At 30.3% G+C, this 15,863-nt stretch overlaps 2 protein-coding genes across 3 annotated transcripts; one reads left to right on the top strand and one right to left on the bottom strand.

Moving 5' to 3' along the window:
• Positions 1 to 296: 296 nt before the first annotated feature.
• Cyp4aa1 (Probable cytochrome P450 4aa1) lies at positions 297 to 8,252 on the top strand. 2 transcript variants are annotated; one of them, XM_083085094.1, is made up of 7 exons: positions 297 to 401; positions 3,041 to 3,212; positions 4,106 to 4,483; positions 5,315 to 5,381; positions 5,709 to 6,250; positions 6,752 to 6,931; positions 7,096 to 8,252. In XM_083085094.1, exons 1-7 carry the CDS (start codon positions 372 to 374, stop codon positions 7,257 to 7,259), a joined length of 1,533 nt encoding a protein of 510 aa, XP_082941220.1. In that variant the 5' UTR covers positions 297 to 371; the 3' UTR covers positions 7,260 to 8,252. The 2 variants fall into 2 exon arrangements, with proteins under 2 accessions (XP_082941220.1, XP_082941219.1); XM_083085093.1 differs by lacking the exon at positions 297 to 401 and adding an exon at positions 816 to 1,015.
• Positions 8,253 to 8,381: 129 nt separating this feature from the next.
• On the bottom strand, positions 8,382 to 11,844 carry Mccc1 (Methylcrotonoyl-CoA carboxylase 1). The gene is made up of 10 exons (XM_083085092.1): positions 11,596 to 11,844; positions 11,445 to 11,517; positions 10,987 to 11,371; positions 10,572 to 10,906; positions 10,200 to 10,496; positions 9,871 to 10,080; positions 9,218 to 9,712; positions 8,954 to 9,139; positions 8,764 to 8,868; positions 8,382 to 8,478 (listed from the first exon to the last, which is right to left on the bottom strand). Exons 1-10 carry the CDS (start codon positions 11,631 to 11,633, stop codon positions 8,458 to 8,460), a joined length of 2,145 nt encoding a protein of 714 aa, XP_082941218.1. The 5' UTR covers positions 11,634 to 11,844; the 3' UTR covers positions 8,382 to 8,457.
• Positions 11,845 to 15,863: the final 4,019 nt, after the last annotated feature.

Below are 15,863 nucleotides of genomic sequence, written 5' to 3'. Positions count from 1 at the left end.
TGATTAAATCGATGATTTAATCGATATATACGATTATTAAAATAATCGGCGTTTTCATCCTTGAGACGAGATTCCTTGAGATTTCTGTGTTGCCCGATAATGACCGTGAGCAGAAGGATGCATCATCCTCTTTGGTGATCGCCTCCCAGTAGCTGTCCCGGACGTTTGAGAAGCAAGCCTGCACACGCATCGGCGAAACGTGATTCGAGTGTGAACTGCCGTTTAGCAGGTGCTATAAGACAGCCTAACACATCTCGGTATATATAAACTACTAGCGAGCAGGTGGCAAGGTTTAGTCGGTCGATTGTTTCAATCGTGAATCTAATAATATTTTCGTTGAGCTTTCAAAAATTAACGATCGCGAGGGATTAATGACATCTTTATGGCGTTATTTGCTTCAGGTAAAATGCATCGTCCACTATCAGGGTTCGTGCTATTAGCTTTTTTTTATAGGTTTTTTTATCGCCCTTTTATCGTTAACAGTTACATTGTACTAAATTTATCGCGCGAGCGGCACGTGAGGCTCGAATTAAAATCGATTCCGCGCACGCTTTGTTTTGCATATACTGCGTAGAATCGAATCTTATTTCTTCCCAGAATTAAGCAAGGATCACTGTGTAATATTTGTCACATACGAGATATAACCGCAGGAAATATACATGATGATATTACATCTCGAATAAGAAAAAAGAAATGTAAATTAGTCGGCGAGAGAGTATAAGAGCGCGCGTATTTTAATGTTGGTTTATCTCAAAAAAGTCAACACTTCACAAGAATTGCGAGAAAGAGTGAACCCATTAGAAAGAAATTTAAATATTAAATTACGTGAAGAATGTACGCAACACGTGACATTTCACGCATTTTTCGATGGGGGAGGGAAGTTGCATTTTCTCGCAGTCGTATAAATACGCAAGCATCGTACAAGGATACGCGAGTTGGTTAACTGATGTTGTCGAGAACTTTTGGATATTATATAATATTTGTTTCCGGAATATATTACACCCTTCTTCAATTTGTAAGTAATTGTTTCTTTTTCGTGTCTACAGTAATATATACTTGTTGTTTTTACAAATTTCAATGTTTTTTTATTTCGTTTTTGATTATTGTTATTGACTATTTGAATCATCTTATCATCTTATCAATATATTTATTGCGATATTAGATAAGCTTGAACAATACTATCGATACTATTTATTTTTATAATGATATGCAAAGATATATTATCTACAATATTAATTTTTTTCGTTGTTTTATATCATAAGAGAAAATATTATAATAATCAAGTTAAAATATAGTATTAAATATTGTATTATAGTATTAAAATGTTTTACAATATAACTTCTATAATTGTGGAACACATATAAGAATTTACGATATTTATTCAATAATATTATATTTTTTATTATATTTTTTTATTATATTTTTTAAAGGAATATTATATTATATTTTTTTAAAGGAATATTATATAATTACTCAAATATTTTGATGCAAAGATGTCAAATCGGAAAAGAATTCTCTCAAAAAAATTTTATTTCTCTCATATCTCATGTCGACTAAAAATAATTGTAATGAGTATTTCAAGGGTTTGACAAATACATATTGAATAAACCTCTCGATTAATATTTTCAGTTGTACTCTTGTTATGAAACTTATTGTCATGCGATCGGTATACGCAATTGCTCGCGACACACTCTACTTCGCATGCTTCGATATGTCAATTAACAGATGTCCTATTCTGAATCACTAATGCCATGAAGTAAATGTCCCTCGTAAAATTTGGCGGATGAATCAATGCTATTCAATGATCGGATGCATATTATTTGCATGTACGATTATAAGTGTGTGTTTATTTCAGGCAACAAACATATCTTACGATGAAATGCAAGTTTCATGACCCAGATCGTTGGAGAAATGATATCCAAATAAATCTCTAAAAAAAACCTATCTAAACAAAATAAAAACTATCCAAATAAACAATAAATATTTATCTAATGATTTTATACTCATAAAGAGTGTATTGTGTGTATCTTAAATATTATTAAATTTATATTTTACAAAATGATGAATTAATATTTAATGTTGTAAAAACTGATGTGCAAAAGATGACACCGATAACTATGTTATTGTTATCAAGAAAAGTGGTAACAACCGATCCGAGCTCGGTGAAACGCATACTCTCTCCGTCTTTTGCCAACCGTAGGTTGGCAGCAGTCGGGAGTAAAAATACATGTAATTTGTAAAATTTCTGTGCAAATATTTCCCATGCCATTAACGCGAGTTAATGCGCAAGCATAATGCAAGTTTATATCTATATTAATATCATATCATACAAGACTTATCATGGTACAGCCATTAATCATTTATTTATAGACTCGCAAAATTTAGACGCCAGAATTTTATTGAATTAATATTGTTGATCTTATGCTAGCTGTTACAAAGATCAAATTGATGAAACTAAAAATTTTTAACTTCTCTTACATACACAAACACAAACACACAAACACACACACACACACACACACACATACACACACACACACACACACACACACACACACACATGCACGCATGCACGCATATACGCACACACTCACGTGCATATATATATAATGTGTGTGTGTGTGAGAGAGATAGGTTAAAAATTCTTAGTTTCATTAATTTGATTTTTGCAACAGGAGGCATGAGATCAACATCAATATCAATTCAATAAAATTCTGACGTTGCGCATATTGCACATGATAAATTAAAACAGTGTTGTGAAGATTATAAGCCGCAAAGTTAAATCAAACACACTTACAAAATAATCGGTTTCCTTTTCATTTGCACTTCCTCTTAGCACATTCGATTTAAGTGTCAAACAACAAAATTTTATTGCAATGTTTTTGTGTCGTTTCTGAAGATTGTACGAAGATTGTACGAAGTAACAAAATGAATAATTAATAGCATTTAGTGTTAAGTAAAGAAAACATTTTTGCTTCTCTCTTATGCTTTTATCGTATAATTCGTTGTTTGACATTATGTTTTTCTGTTATGTAACCAGTTGAATCGTTTACCGGGCGAGATGTGGATCTATCTTGCTTTTCTAGCTATCATCTACGTTATTATATACACACTGAAGAATTACATCAGGATCCTCAGATTTATTTTCACTCTTAATGGACCAAAGACGGTGCCCATTCTTGGCAATACAAATATCGTTCTCGAAGGAAACCGTGAGTAACTCGATGTTATTGATTGAAATCGTTAATGTTATTCAGTAAAAAATTGTGCGTTCATATGTTAAAATTTCCTTGTGTTACCACGTTTTGATTAGTACTTTGATGTAAAATTAACATACAACCTATATGTTATTATTTTTATAACGTTTTCATGTGTTACATTTATGTCAACTTCATAACTTAACACTTTGTATATGTCTCTTAGAAATGGAATATTATTTTGAATATTTTTAATATAATCATTCTAAACAATCAACATGTCTCAAAATCAGTTTAACATTCTAAGGAAAGTTAAAGTGAATCTTCAAATAATCTTGAACTTTGACATACAAAAATAATCAAATTTACTAAAATCAAATGTTTCTACAAATAATTTAAGTTAAAATAATTATTATTATATGTTAATGTCCTCAACATTTCTTACGAGTTATTGTAACTATTTTTTCATGTAATTTTTAATTAATTTGTATGTTATTTTTACATTACATTTAAAGTCACGATAACAAAAATAAATGTAAAGTATTGTGTCAATTATTTAACATTTTTAGTTTGTCAATAAGTAACATACGACGAATGAGTTATTTTAACTTAAAATTTAGAGAGGACTTTCTTGGACATGTGAAAAATGTTATAATTAACATTTTATTTTTTACTGTGTATTGATTAATTAGTTAAAGAGATTCAATCATATGCTATTTTATCGAGCTATACAAAGAGCTTTTCACGTTGATTATACTTGAGTAAAGATCGCAACGGCTCATAACTAAAGAAACTTTTACTTTAGCTTGTCAAATATTTCATGATGGAAAGATAAATTTATAACAATTTTATAACAATGAGATATAATCGATCGAGAACTCTATCTCGGATAAAAAAAATTTTTTTAGTGATTCAAAGACTGACAAACGAGGTGCAGAATTACGGCCGCATTTTTCGGATATGGATAACGCTTCTGCCGTACGTCGTACTCGTGGAGCCGGATGACATTCAAGTGGTGTTGAGCAGCATGAAACACACGCGAAAGATATTCTTTTATAAGATGCTCGATAACTTTCTGGGTAAGGGTTTGATCACGCGGGACGTCGACAAGTGGAAGATACATCGAAAAATCCTGCAGCCGGCCTTTCATCTTCACATTCTCGAGGAATTCGCCGAAACATTCGGCAGATGTGCCGATCATTTAATCGAAAAGTTGCTTGAGAAAGACGGAAAGGACGTGAATGTCACCGTGTTCATTAATAATTCAGTTTACGATATATTGACCGGTATGTATGTTCATAATAGTAAAATATTACTTAAAGATTAAAACGATCGATAAAGCATTCCATTTTTATGATAAATCTTTATTCTTAAATATCCATGATACTTAAGAAAATAATATAAATTTTTGCAATATTATGAAATATCTTGCGTAAAATATTGGAGAGAGGATTACTCATTCCTTAAAATCGTAGTTTCTATTTCGATTCATTTGCAAAATGACAGAATGATATATGACACACAGAAATTCTAATTGACCTACTTAAGAGACGTGAAAACATTAGGTTCTTCTTTATACATTCGAAAGAAAGAGATATATTTGACTTGCAAAACTGAGTTAGAAAAACTTCGCCGATTCACGAGTACATTTTCTACTTTGTGAAATGCGAGTGTAAAATAACTAAAAGAAAGGTTAAAAGCATCACACGCATATTAAATTGGCACGCGACAGATGCAATAACGCAAACGAGCGCATCGTGCAATAAAGACGTAGGATTCACGATGATGATTCACGGTGATTGTGTTTGGTCGTAGAAATCGATACGGATTGTGAATGGCCGGTAATTGCTAAAAGCGTCTCGCTTCTTTACAAACCATGGAATAGCGAGCGCGCGCTAATTAACATAAGAATGAGACAAAGCTGAGAAATGTTTAAACAGCGCATAACCGCGTACGGCTTTGTTGACTCTTAATATTCGCGTATCGCTAAAATAAATGTCTTTAAAGTGATACTGCGTGCACACTTGAAGTTTCCATTATCATGGGTTTCCATATTCGGTATAGTTGGTGATATTCCGATGATAAATATTCTCTAAATAATGATTATTTTCCCACAGAGACGATTTTGGGTATGAAGGTGGATCGGAGAAATAGCAACGCCGAGGATGACACACCATTTAGAAAGTAAAGTATAGGAATTTATTTAACTATTAATCAATTTCGTAATAAACTATTGAATTATTCAACTTCAAAGTGCAAAAGAAACTTGATTTTGATACTTAAAAAAGTTCAAGTGTTTCTAAAAGACATTTATCTTAATCTAAATGTATAAAACTCAAAAAACCAGTCAAGTCAACCAGTTCAGTGTGGTATCAATACATTCATGAATTTTCATATATATTCGCTCTTTATGCTATAAATTTTTGCCAAGGTCTTCGCTTTTTGTCAATTCGTTCAATACATTCTTCATGAATAAACGGTAATAAACATTATCATATTTTTGTAAAACAGGGGTCAAGTTATGATACCATACAGATTCGCGCGGCCATGGTTACTAATTGATTGGATCTATCGATTGACGGCAGCTGGAAAATCGGAGGAACAGCAGCAGAAAGATCTACTTGACTTTTGCTTCAGAAAAATGAAAGAGAAACGCGAGCTCTTGCGACAGAACAATTCGCTCGTCGATGATGAAACGATGAGCGCAGAAGGCAGGAAGATATCCCTACTCGAGTACATGGTCGAAATCAGCGAGAGGAATCCTTGTTTCACCGATCGGGATATCATCGAGGAATGTTGTACCTTTATGCTAGCCGGCCAAGACTCGGTCGGCACCGCCGCCGCGATGACGCTTTTCCTGCTGGCGAATAATCCCACGTGGCAGGAAAAATGTATCGCGGAATTGGACGAGATCTTTGGTAGTGATGAGAGATCGCCTACTATACAAGATCTTAAAGACATGAAGTGCTTGGACATGTGTATCAAGGAATCCTTGAGATTGTATCCTAGCGTGCCGGTTTTCGCCAGGACACTTGGAGAAGATGTGAGAATAGGTGAGATTTTTTGAATAGGAGGGAGAATTTCGATTTTTTATGATTGACTTTCATCGATTTCAATTGTATTTCACTCAATGTATTATTTTATATATTTCTATAATGATATATACATGTAATGAAAGTTTTCCAAGTTTAATCATATAATTTTATATCATATATCATATAATTATTTATCTTTTTTATTCAAAATGTATAAAATAATTTTTAATATACAATAAACATTAAAAATTATTTTATCATGTATTTATATAAAAATTTCAAAATATATTATTAACAGATGAAATATTTTTTATTTCAACAAAATTTATAGATATTCAGTGATTTATTTAAAAAATTGGTAAAAATAATAAAAATTATTATAATCGCACGTAATACAATTTTGTATCATATATAAAGTAAAAATAAATTGTCTCGAAATAAATGACGACTCGATATCGCTTTTGAAATAATAGTATAAATATTATAAATCAAAAAAATATTTTTTTTATTCGTATCTAGGAAAACATGTGATACCAGCCGGTTGCGGCGTATTTATATTACCATATTGCACACAACGTTTGGCTCATCATTTTCCGAATCCTCACGATTTTAAACCGGAACGTTTTAGTCCCGAAAACTCTGAAACAAGACATCCCTACGCCTATATACCCTTCAGCGCCGGTCCTCGTAATTGCATTGGTAAGAACAAATCTAAATATATACTACAGACTAATGAAAAAAATATAATTCGTAAAACAAAAATACTATATATTTGATTTTGCTATATCAATAAACTTATCAATTTTCTTGACAAAAAAGAAAAATACTATATGTATGTTCTATATCTCTTCTTATTTTATTAGGATATAAATTTGCTACACTCGAGATGAAATCGATAATCAGCGCGGTTCTAAGGAAATGTCGACTAGAATCAATACTTGGCAAGGAAAAAGTGATAGCCAAGTTCCGGATGACAATCAGAGCGCACGGTGGACTTTGGGTTAAAGTGAGATCGAGGAAATCGTAGCGATTGACAGACTATCGATCTTGAAACTAGAAATAACGATTGTAATAATATTTTGAAAATTTATAACAATTTAATTGAAAGAAAAACAGAAAGATGCAGTTTGATTTTATGTTTAAGAAATCGTAATTTTTTTCGTTTATTATCGTTTATTTGTGTGAATAAAATATGACAAAATGTGAACAAACTATGCATAACAAAATTTTAAATTATTAAAAATTTTAAATTTAAGAAAACTACACACAAGATCTTTTGACAAATTATAAAAATATATGTGCCATTATTATCACCTTTAAACATAAAAATATGTAAGAGGTTTATAAATTCTATTAATAACCACTCAGACAGCACACATGTCCAAAAGACATCTAAAAGACGACCTAAAGACGTCTTAAAATCCTCTAGACATCTTTTGGCCTTTTTGTGCTGAAAGTCAAGAAAAAACAAACACTACAAGTGCCATAGACGCGTTGTATCATAAATTAGCAAAATCATCGATTTTTTAATTTAGACATTCTTCTCACAAATATATCATTAAAATACCCAGGTAGAACATGAAACTAATAATGACATCATTATGACGTCATCTTTTTAAAATTATATAATGCGATTATTGAACTTAAAAATTTATGATTCTTTTGTCATCTTTAACTCATTTTTTAATCATTTTTGTTTAGGTAACTTTTAAGTGATAAATAAAATCATGATGACGTCATAATGATGTCATTATGAGTTTCATGTTCTACCTGGGTAGTTAAGTATATAGACAATTGAAACCATGCATTAGTATGAGTTCAGTAAACAATAAGATAAAGTAATTTCTAAATTAATTTTTCCTTTCAAAAACAATTGTTAATTTTTTAAATAGATATAGAGAAGCGAGAAGTGTAAAAGTGCAAATGCGTAAAATGCGTGAATATAACAAATATATTGTTATATATGGAACTGTAGGTTTTTTAAATAAATGTCAGACACTTTTGTCTTTCCTTATATTTTTTATGTATGTGATAGATCGAATATAAAGTCCTAACTCTTAAGCAAGTCTTAATTCTTAAGCCTTGTATTAAACTTGATAAGATTGAGATTACATGTTAAAGATTGAAATTTGATTAATTCCTCCAAACATTACAATTATAAAAACTGCGATTTTATTTACTTTTTCTTCTTTCACTTGTATTAAAAATATTCACAGTCTTTGAGATCATGTAGCATACATTTTTTCCTGTATAAAAAAAATTTCTGATACATTTATATGCGCACGCGCACACGCACGCACACATATTGTGTGTGTACAAAAATTTACTTAAAAATTTATTTATAGACAAGAGTACTGTAGAGTAGTACTATTTATAAACAAATATAAGATAATTATTTTTGTTATAAATCATTATAAAAAACATATGTCATTATAAAAAAACAAATAATAATATATTATACATATTTATACTAATATAAGTATCAATTATTAGAATAACGATTATTGTACATCACGTTGTATATACTATACTTTAGCTTCTGTCAATTTGATAAGAAGTTTATCTTTGGCAACATTATCACCTATAGAGCATAGTACATCTTCAACAACTCCATTTGTACATGCTTTAATAATATACTATAATGAAAAAATATTAGATATACATATGTATATTATGTGTATGTATTATTATTATATTAGTAAGACAATTTAAATAATTTACCTCCATTTTCATGGCAACAATAACAAGCAATGAATCGCCCTCCTTTACTACATCTCCTTTATTAACAAAGATCTTTTCAACTAATCCAGGCATTGGACTTAGTGCTGTATACGGATTTTGCTCTGTTCGGCTCGTAAGTGTATTCACGAATTTAGGAGTAGGAATAATCAATTGCCATTCATGATCCTACAAATAAATTTTATAAAATTGTGTATATATGTAGAGTTTTTAATTTCATTAAAAATTCTATATCATAATAATTACTTTAGTAAATATGTGTAATTTATTATTGAGTTTCACTGTCCGTGCTTTAGTGATTATTCCATCAATTTCCGTAAATAGCTCTAAAACATCATCTATTTTCTTCAAAGTTCCAATCACTTTTCTCCATGGTCCTAATCTATTAACTCTCATTAGATACAAATCTGGTTCAGGATATTTCACTTCCACTATATGATTTTCATTTCCGACATTAAAATGAAATGTATGCTTTAACGCGTGATTTAATCTGAGTCCAGTTTCCATGGCAAATGGACTGAAGGGATCTTTTGTTTCTAATGATGCACTCAATGAATCTACATCTTCATGTAGTATCCAAGCAAGAGCAGCTTGAATCAGTACTGAATTAGATACGTGTAATTTAGGAAATAGTTGTTCAAAGTTTTCCTCGATAAATCCCGTGTGTACTTCGCCATTTTGAAATTTAGGGTGAACACAAAGATCTTTGATAAATTCTATATTTGTATCTAGGCCAGCAATCTATAAGAATAGAATTATTTTATCTGACTTAATTATATATATATATATATATATATATATATATATATATATATATATACTTTTTTAAATATATATATTTTTTTTAATAAATTTATATACTTTTATGAATTTACAATTTGTGTAATTATGTTACTTACATTATATTCATTGAGCTTTGATCTAAGTACATTGAGAGCTTCATTTCTATCTTTTCCCCAAACCACTAATTTCGCTATCATCGGATCATAATGCACAGACACTTCGTCATTTTGTCGAACTCCAGTTTCAACTCTGACATTATCTGTTATTTGAGGGGTTTTTAAGTATAAAAGTTGACCAGCTCCTGGTAAGAAGCCATTTCTTGGATTCTGTAATATTATGGCAATAATGTCTATTCAATCACAAATAAAATTGTATTTGTTATATTTTAATAACATTAATAACATTTATTTTAATATAAAACGGATAGATAGATATAAATCGTTACCTCGGCATAAATTCTCGCTTCAAATGCATGGCCATTAAGAGTGATTTGCTCTTGCTTGAGCGGAAGTTCTTCACCACTCGCTATTCTCATTTGCCATTCGACCAAATCCAAGCCAGTAACTGCTTCGGTGACAGGATGCTCCACTTGGAGACGCGTATTCATCTCCATAAAGTGAAAACTATGACTATTTTGATCCATTATAAATTCCACTGTACCAGCACCCACATATCCCACAGCTTTAGCAGCACGCACAGCCGCTTCTCCCAACTCCTGCCTGAGCTTCTGGGAAATATTAGGCTGTAAAATAAATCAACAATAATTCCAATTCTCTATCTTTCTATATATCTCTACAATGATAATTAATAAACGTACAGCAGGCGCCTCCTCAATTACTTTCTGATGCCTTCTTTGAACAGAACAATCTCTTTCAAACAGATAAACAGCATTTCCATATTTATCAGCAAAAATCTGTACTTCCACATGCCTAGGTTTAGCAACATATTTTTCTAAGAGCACTGCCGAATCCCCGAATGCTTTTTCAGACTCAGTTCTTGCAGATTCTAGTGCTTCGATAAAGTCAGATTCCTTCAGAGCAATTCTCATACCTTTCCCACCACCACCGCGTACAGCTTTGATCATTAATGGAAATCCAATCTTTCTGGCTTCTATCAATAATGTTTCATTTGTCTGATCTTTTTCATGGTAGCCTGCAAACAAATCATGGATGTTGAAATGGAATTTTTTTTTTATATTTTCTGTATACTTAAAACAAAAAAGAATATCCTACCTTCTATGATAGGAACTCCAGCTTTCATCATAATAGCTTTTGAAGTATTTTTTATACCCATATCTCTAATAGCACTGGCTGGTGGACCGATAAATATGATGTTCTCCCGCTGACATAACTCTGCAAATTCTGTATTTTCCGAAAGAAATCCATATCCTGGATGGACAGCTTGGCATTTGGCTTGTTTGACAACTGATATAATCTTATCTTGCCGTAAATAACTCTGATTGGATTGAGCAGGCCCAATGCAGTAAGCTTCATCAGCTTGTTCCACATGCATAGAGTTCCTGTCCACTTCGCTATATACAGCCACAGTCTTTACACCGAGTTTTTTAGCAGTTTTTATTATGCGACATGCTATTTCTCCTCTGTTTGCTATCAGAATCTGCAAAATAAATTTATTTTCAGAATAATTATACATATTTTGAGCAACAATTATAAGAGTTTTGGGAACTGACTTTGTTGATCCTGACTTTGTTGAGCTGCGAGGCTGATTGATGAGAGTTTCGGGCATACGAGGATAATTGATGCCTATAACATGTAAAAATTAATTAATATACACATAATAAATTATTGATTGAGAATATATCTCGCATATAATTTACTTGCCTGTAAAATAACGAGTTAAATTTTCCAAAATGATACATGACGAGTATATTTGTATAATTCGACTTGTATGTCGTAATTTAAGTAAATACGTTCTACACATTGACTTGTACTTTTTCTTCTTCATATCAAGTCACGCATTTGCCCGATTAAGTACATAGTCATTATCATTCTCTAACCTTTGGTGGGGATCAGAGGAAAGGTTGCGAGCTATCGCATGCAACTAACAGCTGACAGTTGTATATACGAAACAAGCTTACCACATATATACATTCTACATACGCATAGCATAATGGCGCATTCATATCTAGATAGAAAAGCAGAATCCAATCAGAATTCATACTGATAGTTTCATAATCAGTTTCTATTTTTTGCTTTTTTTAATGTATGTAAGCGATAAGAAAAGCGATGCGCCTTCTGTAGCATTGTATTTTTACCTTATCTTTTCTATTTCTTTGCTGGCTGGTTGTATTTTCTCCTGCTGAATCGGAAAAAAAGAATAATTATCTATAAAATTTATTTTAACAAAATACATACACAAATATATTTAATATTATTTTTAATGTTAATGAATGTTAATTCCATAATATTATAATATATATGCACATTTCATTCTTTTTGATTGCACATTTACAGACAAATTGAGTACATGTTTGCACATTTATAAAAAAAAAGATATCAGAAAAAAGCTTCGGGATTTCGGGAATTTCACTCAAAGTTCAAATTTTGCAAAATTCTTTTCGTAACAGGCTTAATATTAGATTTTCGTTTGCACATTTACAGACAAATTGAATTTTCGTTTGCACATAAGTAGAAATAAAGATATTGAGAAAAAAACTTGGGGGACTTGCTTCCCACTCAAAGTTCAAATTTTGCAAAATTCTTTTCGTAACAGGCTTAATCCATATTAGATTTTCGTTTGCACATTTACAGACAAATTGAGTTTTTGTTTGTACATAAGTAGAAATAAAGATATTAAGAAAAAAGCTTGGGGGTTAATTTCACACTCAAAGTTTAAATTAAATGTAAATGTCCAATCAAAAAGAATGAAATGCACATATATATTATTATATTATGGAATTAACATTCATTAACATTAAAAATAATATTAAATATATTTGTATATGTATTTTGTATATATGTATTTATATGTGTTTTGTTAAAATAAATTTTATAAATAGTTATTCTTTTTTTCCGTTTTAGCCGGAGAAAATATAACAGCAGCATAGAAATAGAAAAGATAAGTAAAAATACAGGAGCAGACAAAAAAAAATAAAGAAAATGAGTGTAACTACAGAAGCAAAAAATTAAAGAAGATGAGTAAAAATACAGACTCTGGTAAAGAAATGTCTATTAAACTGACATAGATACTTGTTTGGGTCGATTTTTTTAAAGTAAACGTGGAGCAATAAAATCGAATTCATTAAATATGACGAGCAACAAAATCATTGAAACGTTATCGATCGAGATATCTTAATTCTCAATTTCATAATACTTTTTTAATATGCGGTAACTTTGGGGGTGGAGTTTAAAAGTGGAGTAAAAAAATCGGGAATATAGAGCAACCAATTAGCAACAAATTAAGACTAAAGAAATATATCGGTTTTTTTGTTTTTAAAATTTTTTTAGTGGCTGTGAGCTTTAGATTAAAGTTAGCTCAGCCACTATTTTCTTTGAATCGGCTGGAGCAACAAAATCGGAAATAGAGCAACAAATTAGCAACAAAAGAGCACTAAATTTATATATAAGTTTTATTCGATTGTGCTGAAATGGCTGTGCCAGCTTAATAGACGTCGATTAGAATCGAATCACGTCCTCGCATTCATCCTACACCAGTGCGCACAAGACGCTTATGTATATAAATAAATTTTTAATTTTAATTTTTTAAGTTTTGTAATCCTCTCTCTCTCTCTCTCTTTAAACACTCACACACATATATATTTATAATTTTATATAATATATATAATTTTATATAATATATATTTATAATTTTGGTATCTCTCTTAGTCTTACTCTTCCCTTTCGACCTGTCCGGCATGGGTAACCATCAGTAACTACGGCCGATCAAATATTATTCAAAAAACATATCGCACTTGTGTTTGACAAATATTATAAGTATTGGAACCAAACTAATATTTTATCTAGATACAACAATTCAAAAATTTGTCATTTATTTATAATTTGAATATAACTCAAGTATTTATATATAATTTATATATAATTTATAATTATTATTCAGATTAAAAAATTTTTGCCCAATTATTTATATATTCATTTCTATATTTTTCCAATTTTAGGAATTACTGGGGGGTTATATTCGAATTATAAATAAATGACAAATTTTTGAATTGTTATTTTAGGAATTATATTTTAGGAATATATTTTAGGAATTATATTCGAATTATAATCAGAGAGAAACTTGAGAGCAGCTACTAGCCTCGATGGGCACATTTCCCGACGTTTGACGTCTGGGAAAGTGGACACGAACTATGTCCGTTAGGCCTGGTAACGATACGTAGTTCGCGTTCGTGCTATTGGATCTAAACCAGTTTGCTCCAATCCGCTTCGCACTTCCAATCCACTCTCCATTATTAAATCTATACCATATCACCTGTGTGAAGGCGGCTTTATCGCCAGAAAAAAATTCCGGCCTTAGCGGGACTTGAATCGGCGACTCTTAATATGGCAAGCAAGAGCCTTGCTGGCTCAGCCACACGCTGCCATACGTTTTGTCTCATCAACGATGAGCAAATCATGCGGCAGTAAGCATAAGGCGAGCTATTAAAGATATACTTATTTTTCCATTTTATTATAAATAAAATAGAATTATTATGAACAAAAAATAGCTATAATTATTACTATTATATATAGTAATTATAATTACTATTATAATTACTATTATAATTACTATTTATATTATTAATATTATAGCTATTTTATTTGTAAAATGGAAAAAATAAGTTATTTTATTTATAATCAAACTAGCTTGACGCTAATTGGATAGCAATGGTTTGACAACTGGCAACGGGACATTTGCAACGTATTCTAGAATGACTCTAATTTTTTAGTGGTAAAATACTTTTTATTCTATCTTAAAGGATTTAATAAATTTTTTTAATAATTTCTTTTAGTAAATTTCATAATCGTATAATTAATCTATATAATCTTTAGTAAATTTCATAATCGTATAATTAATCTATATAATCTAAAATTTAAACTTCTATACTTTAAAATATTTCACGTATATGTTTGTTAAAGTATGTAAAATTCGATGACAAACGAACAATAACAATATTCGGCCTTGGCGACGTAAACAATGGTGCGCTAGTGTTTACATCTTACGGTCTTGGTATCATTCCATATGTAACTAATCATTATTAATCGTATTTTTGGGAGTGAATGTGAGTGTCATGAAGAAATAGCAAAGAACGAACAAGAGGAAGAGGAGATTGAGAAAAGCATCGGGCAACATACGGAGCAAAAAAAAAAACGAAATATGCGGTAAGTCATTTATAAATTATATGTATATTATTCATATTACTTTCAGATATATTACTTGTTCCTTTTACATTTTTCCGAAAGTAATTTATTCCAAATTATTTAAATAAATTATCATCTAATATATAATGCATATATAACAAATATTTTAGTTTTTGTTTTAAAATATTCCGAATAATGTAATAAAATATTTTTTGTATTAATTAATATTTTTATATAGATAGTTCGATATTTTATAAAATATTTTACAATAATGTAATTATTATATGTTTTATATATAAGAAATAGATATTTTTTAATAGATTAAATTTATATTAAAAGTTAATATTCAAAAGACAATTCTTGATAATTACAATTTACAATATTAAATATCTGTTTAGAAGGCAAAAAAATTGATTGCGCGTAGTAATTAAGTTTACAATCAATTAATTTAGATGCTTAGTTTTATACAAAATATATTTATAAAAATATTAAAATTGAATGTATTTGTACTTAATTTGTTTAAGTTTGGCCTTTGTGAAATTATTAATATTCGCATTAGATGTTTGATATATCGATAATATCTAAATGCGCGGATCAATAGCCAATAATCATAGTTCCTCGATCCTCAAAACCAATAGAAAACTCGAATTTCGTCATTCACGAAGTATCTCGCGTCTTATTCGCGTTTCTTTTTGCATTTTTGTCACATCCTCGTTACATTCTTTTTTCTAATTGCTTTTAAAGAGCAAGCATCGATTCGGCTTTATCCATTGTAACTCGACAGAAAACTA

The sequence above is a fragment of the Camponotus vicinus genome, unplaced genomic scaffold, assembly GCF_025532165.1.
Source record: "Camponotus vicinus isolate PSW18456_S1 unplaced genomic scaffold, iyCamVici1.0 SCAF_12, whole genome shotgun sequence".
In the NCBI taxonomy this organism is placed as follows: Eukaryota; Metazoa; Arthropoda; class Insecta; order Hymenoptera; family Formicidae; genus Camponotus; species Camponotus vicinus.
Note: the sequence above shows the minus strand (reverse complement) of the source record. Positions and strands in the feature narration are given on the sequence as shown.

What these genes read in the sequence shown, in the direction of transcription:
- Cyp4aa1 (XM_083085093.1), top strand. Translation starts at nt 947, where the DNA reads ATGTTGTCGAGAACTTTTGGATATTATATAATATTTGTTTCCGGAATA. An exon ending in ATTACACCCTTCTTCAATTT is followed by an intron (nt 1,016 to 3,040) that starts GTAAGTAATTGT and finishes TTATGTAACCAG; the next exon opens with TTGAATCGTTTACCGGGCGA. An exon ending in TATCGTTCTCGAAGGAAACC is followed by an intron (nt 3,213 to 4,105) that starts GTGAGTAACTCG and finishes AAATTTTTTTAG; the next exon opens with TGATTCAAAGACTGACAAAC.
- Mccc1 (XM_083085092.1), bottom strand. Translation starts at nt 11,633, where the DNA reads ATGTATCATTTTGGAAAATTTAACTCGTTATTTTACAG. An exon ending in ACAAAGTCAGGATCAACAAA is followed by an intron (nt 11,372 to 11,444) that starts GTCAGTTCCCAA and finishes TTTATTTTGCAG; the next exon opens with ATTCTGATAGCAAACAGAGG. An exon ending in AAGCGAGAATTTATGCCGAG is followed by an intron (nt 10,081 to 10,199) that starts GTAACGATTTAT and finishes ATAATATTACAG; the next exon opens with AATCCAAGAAATGGCTTCTT.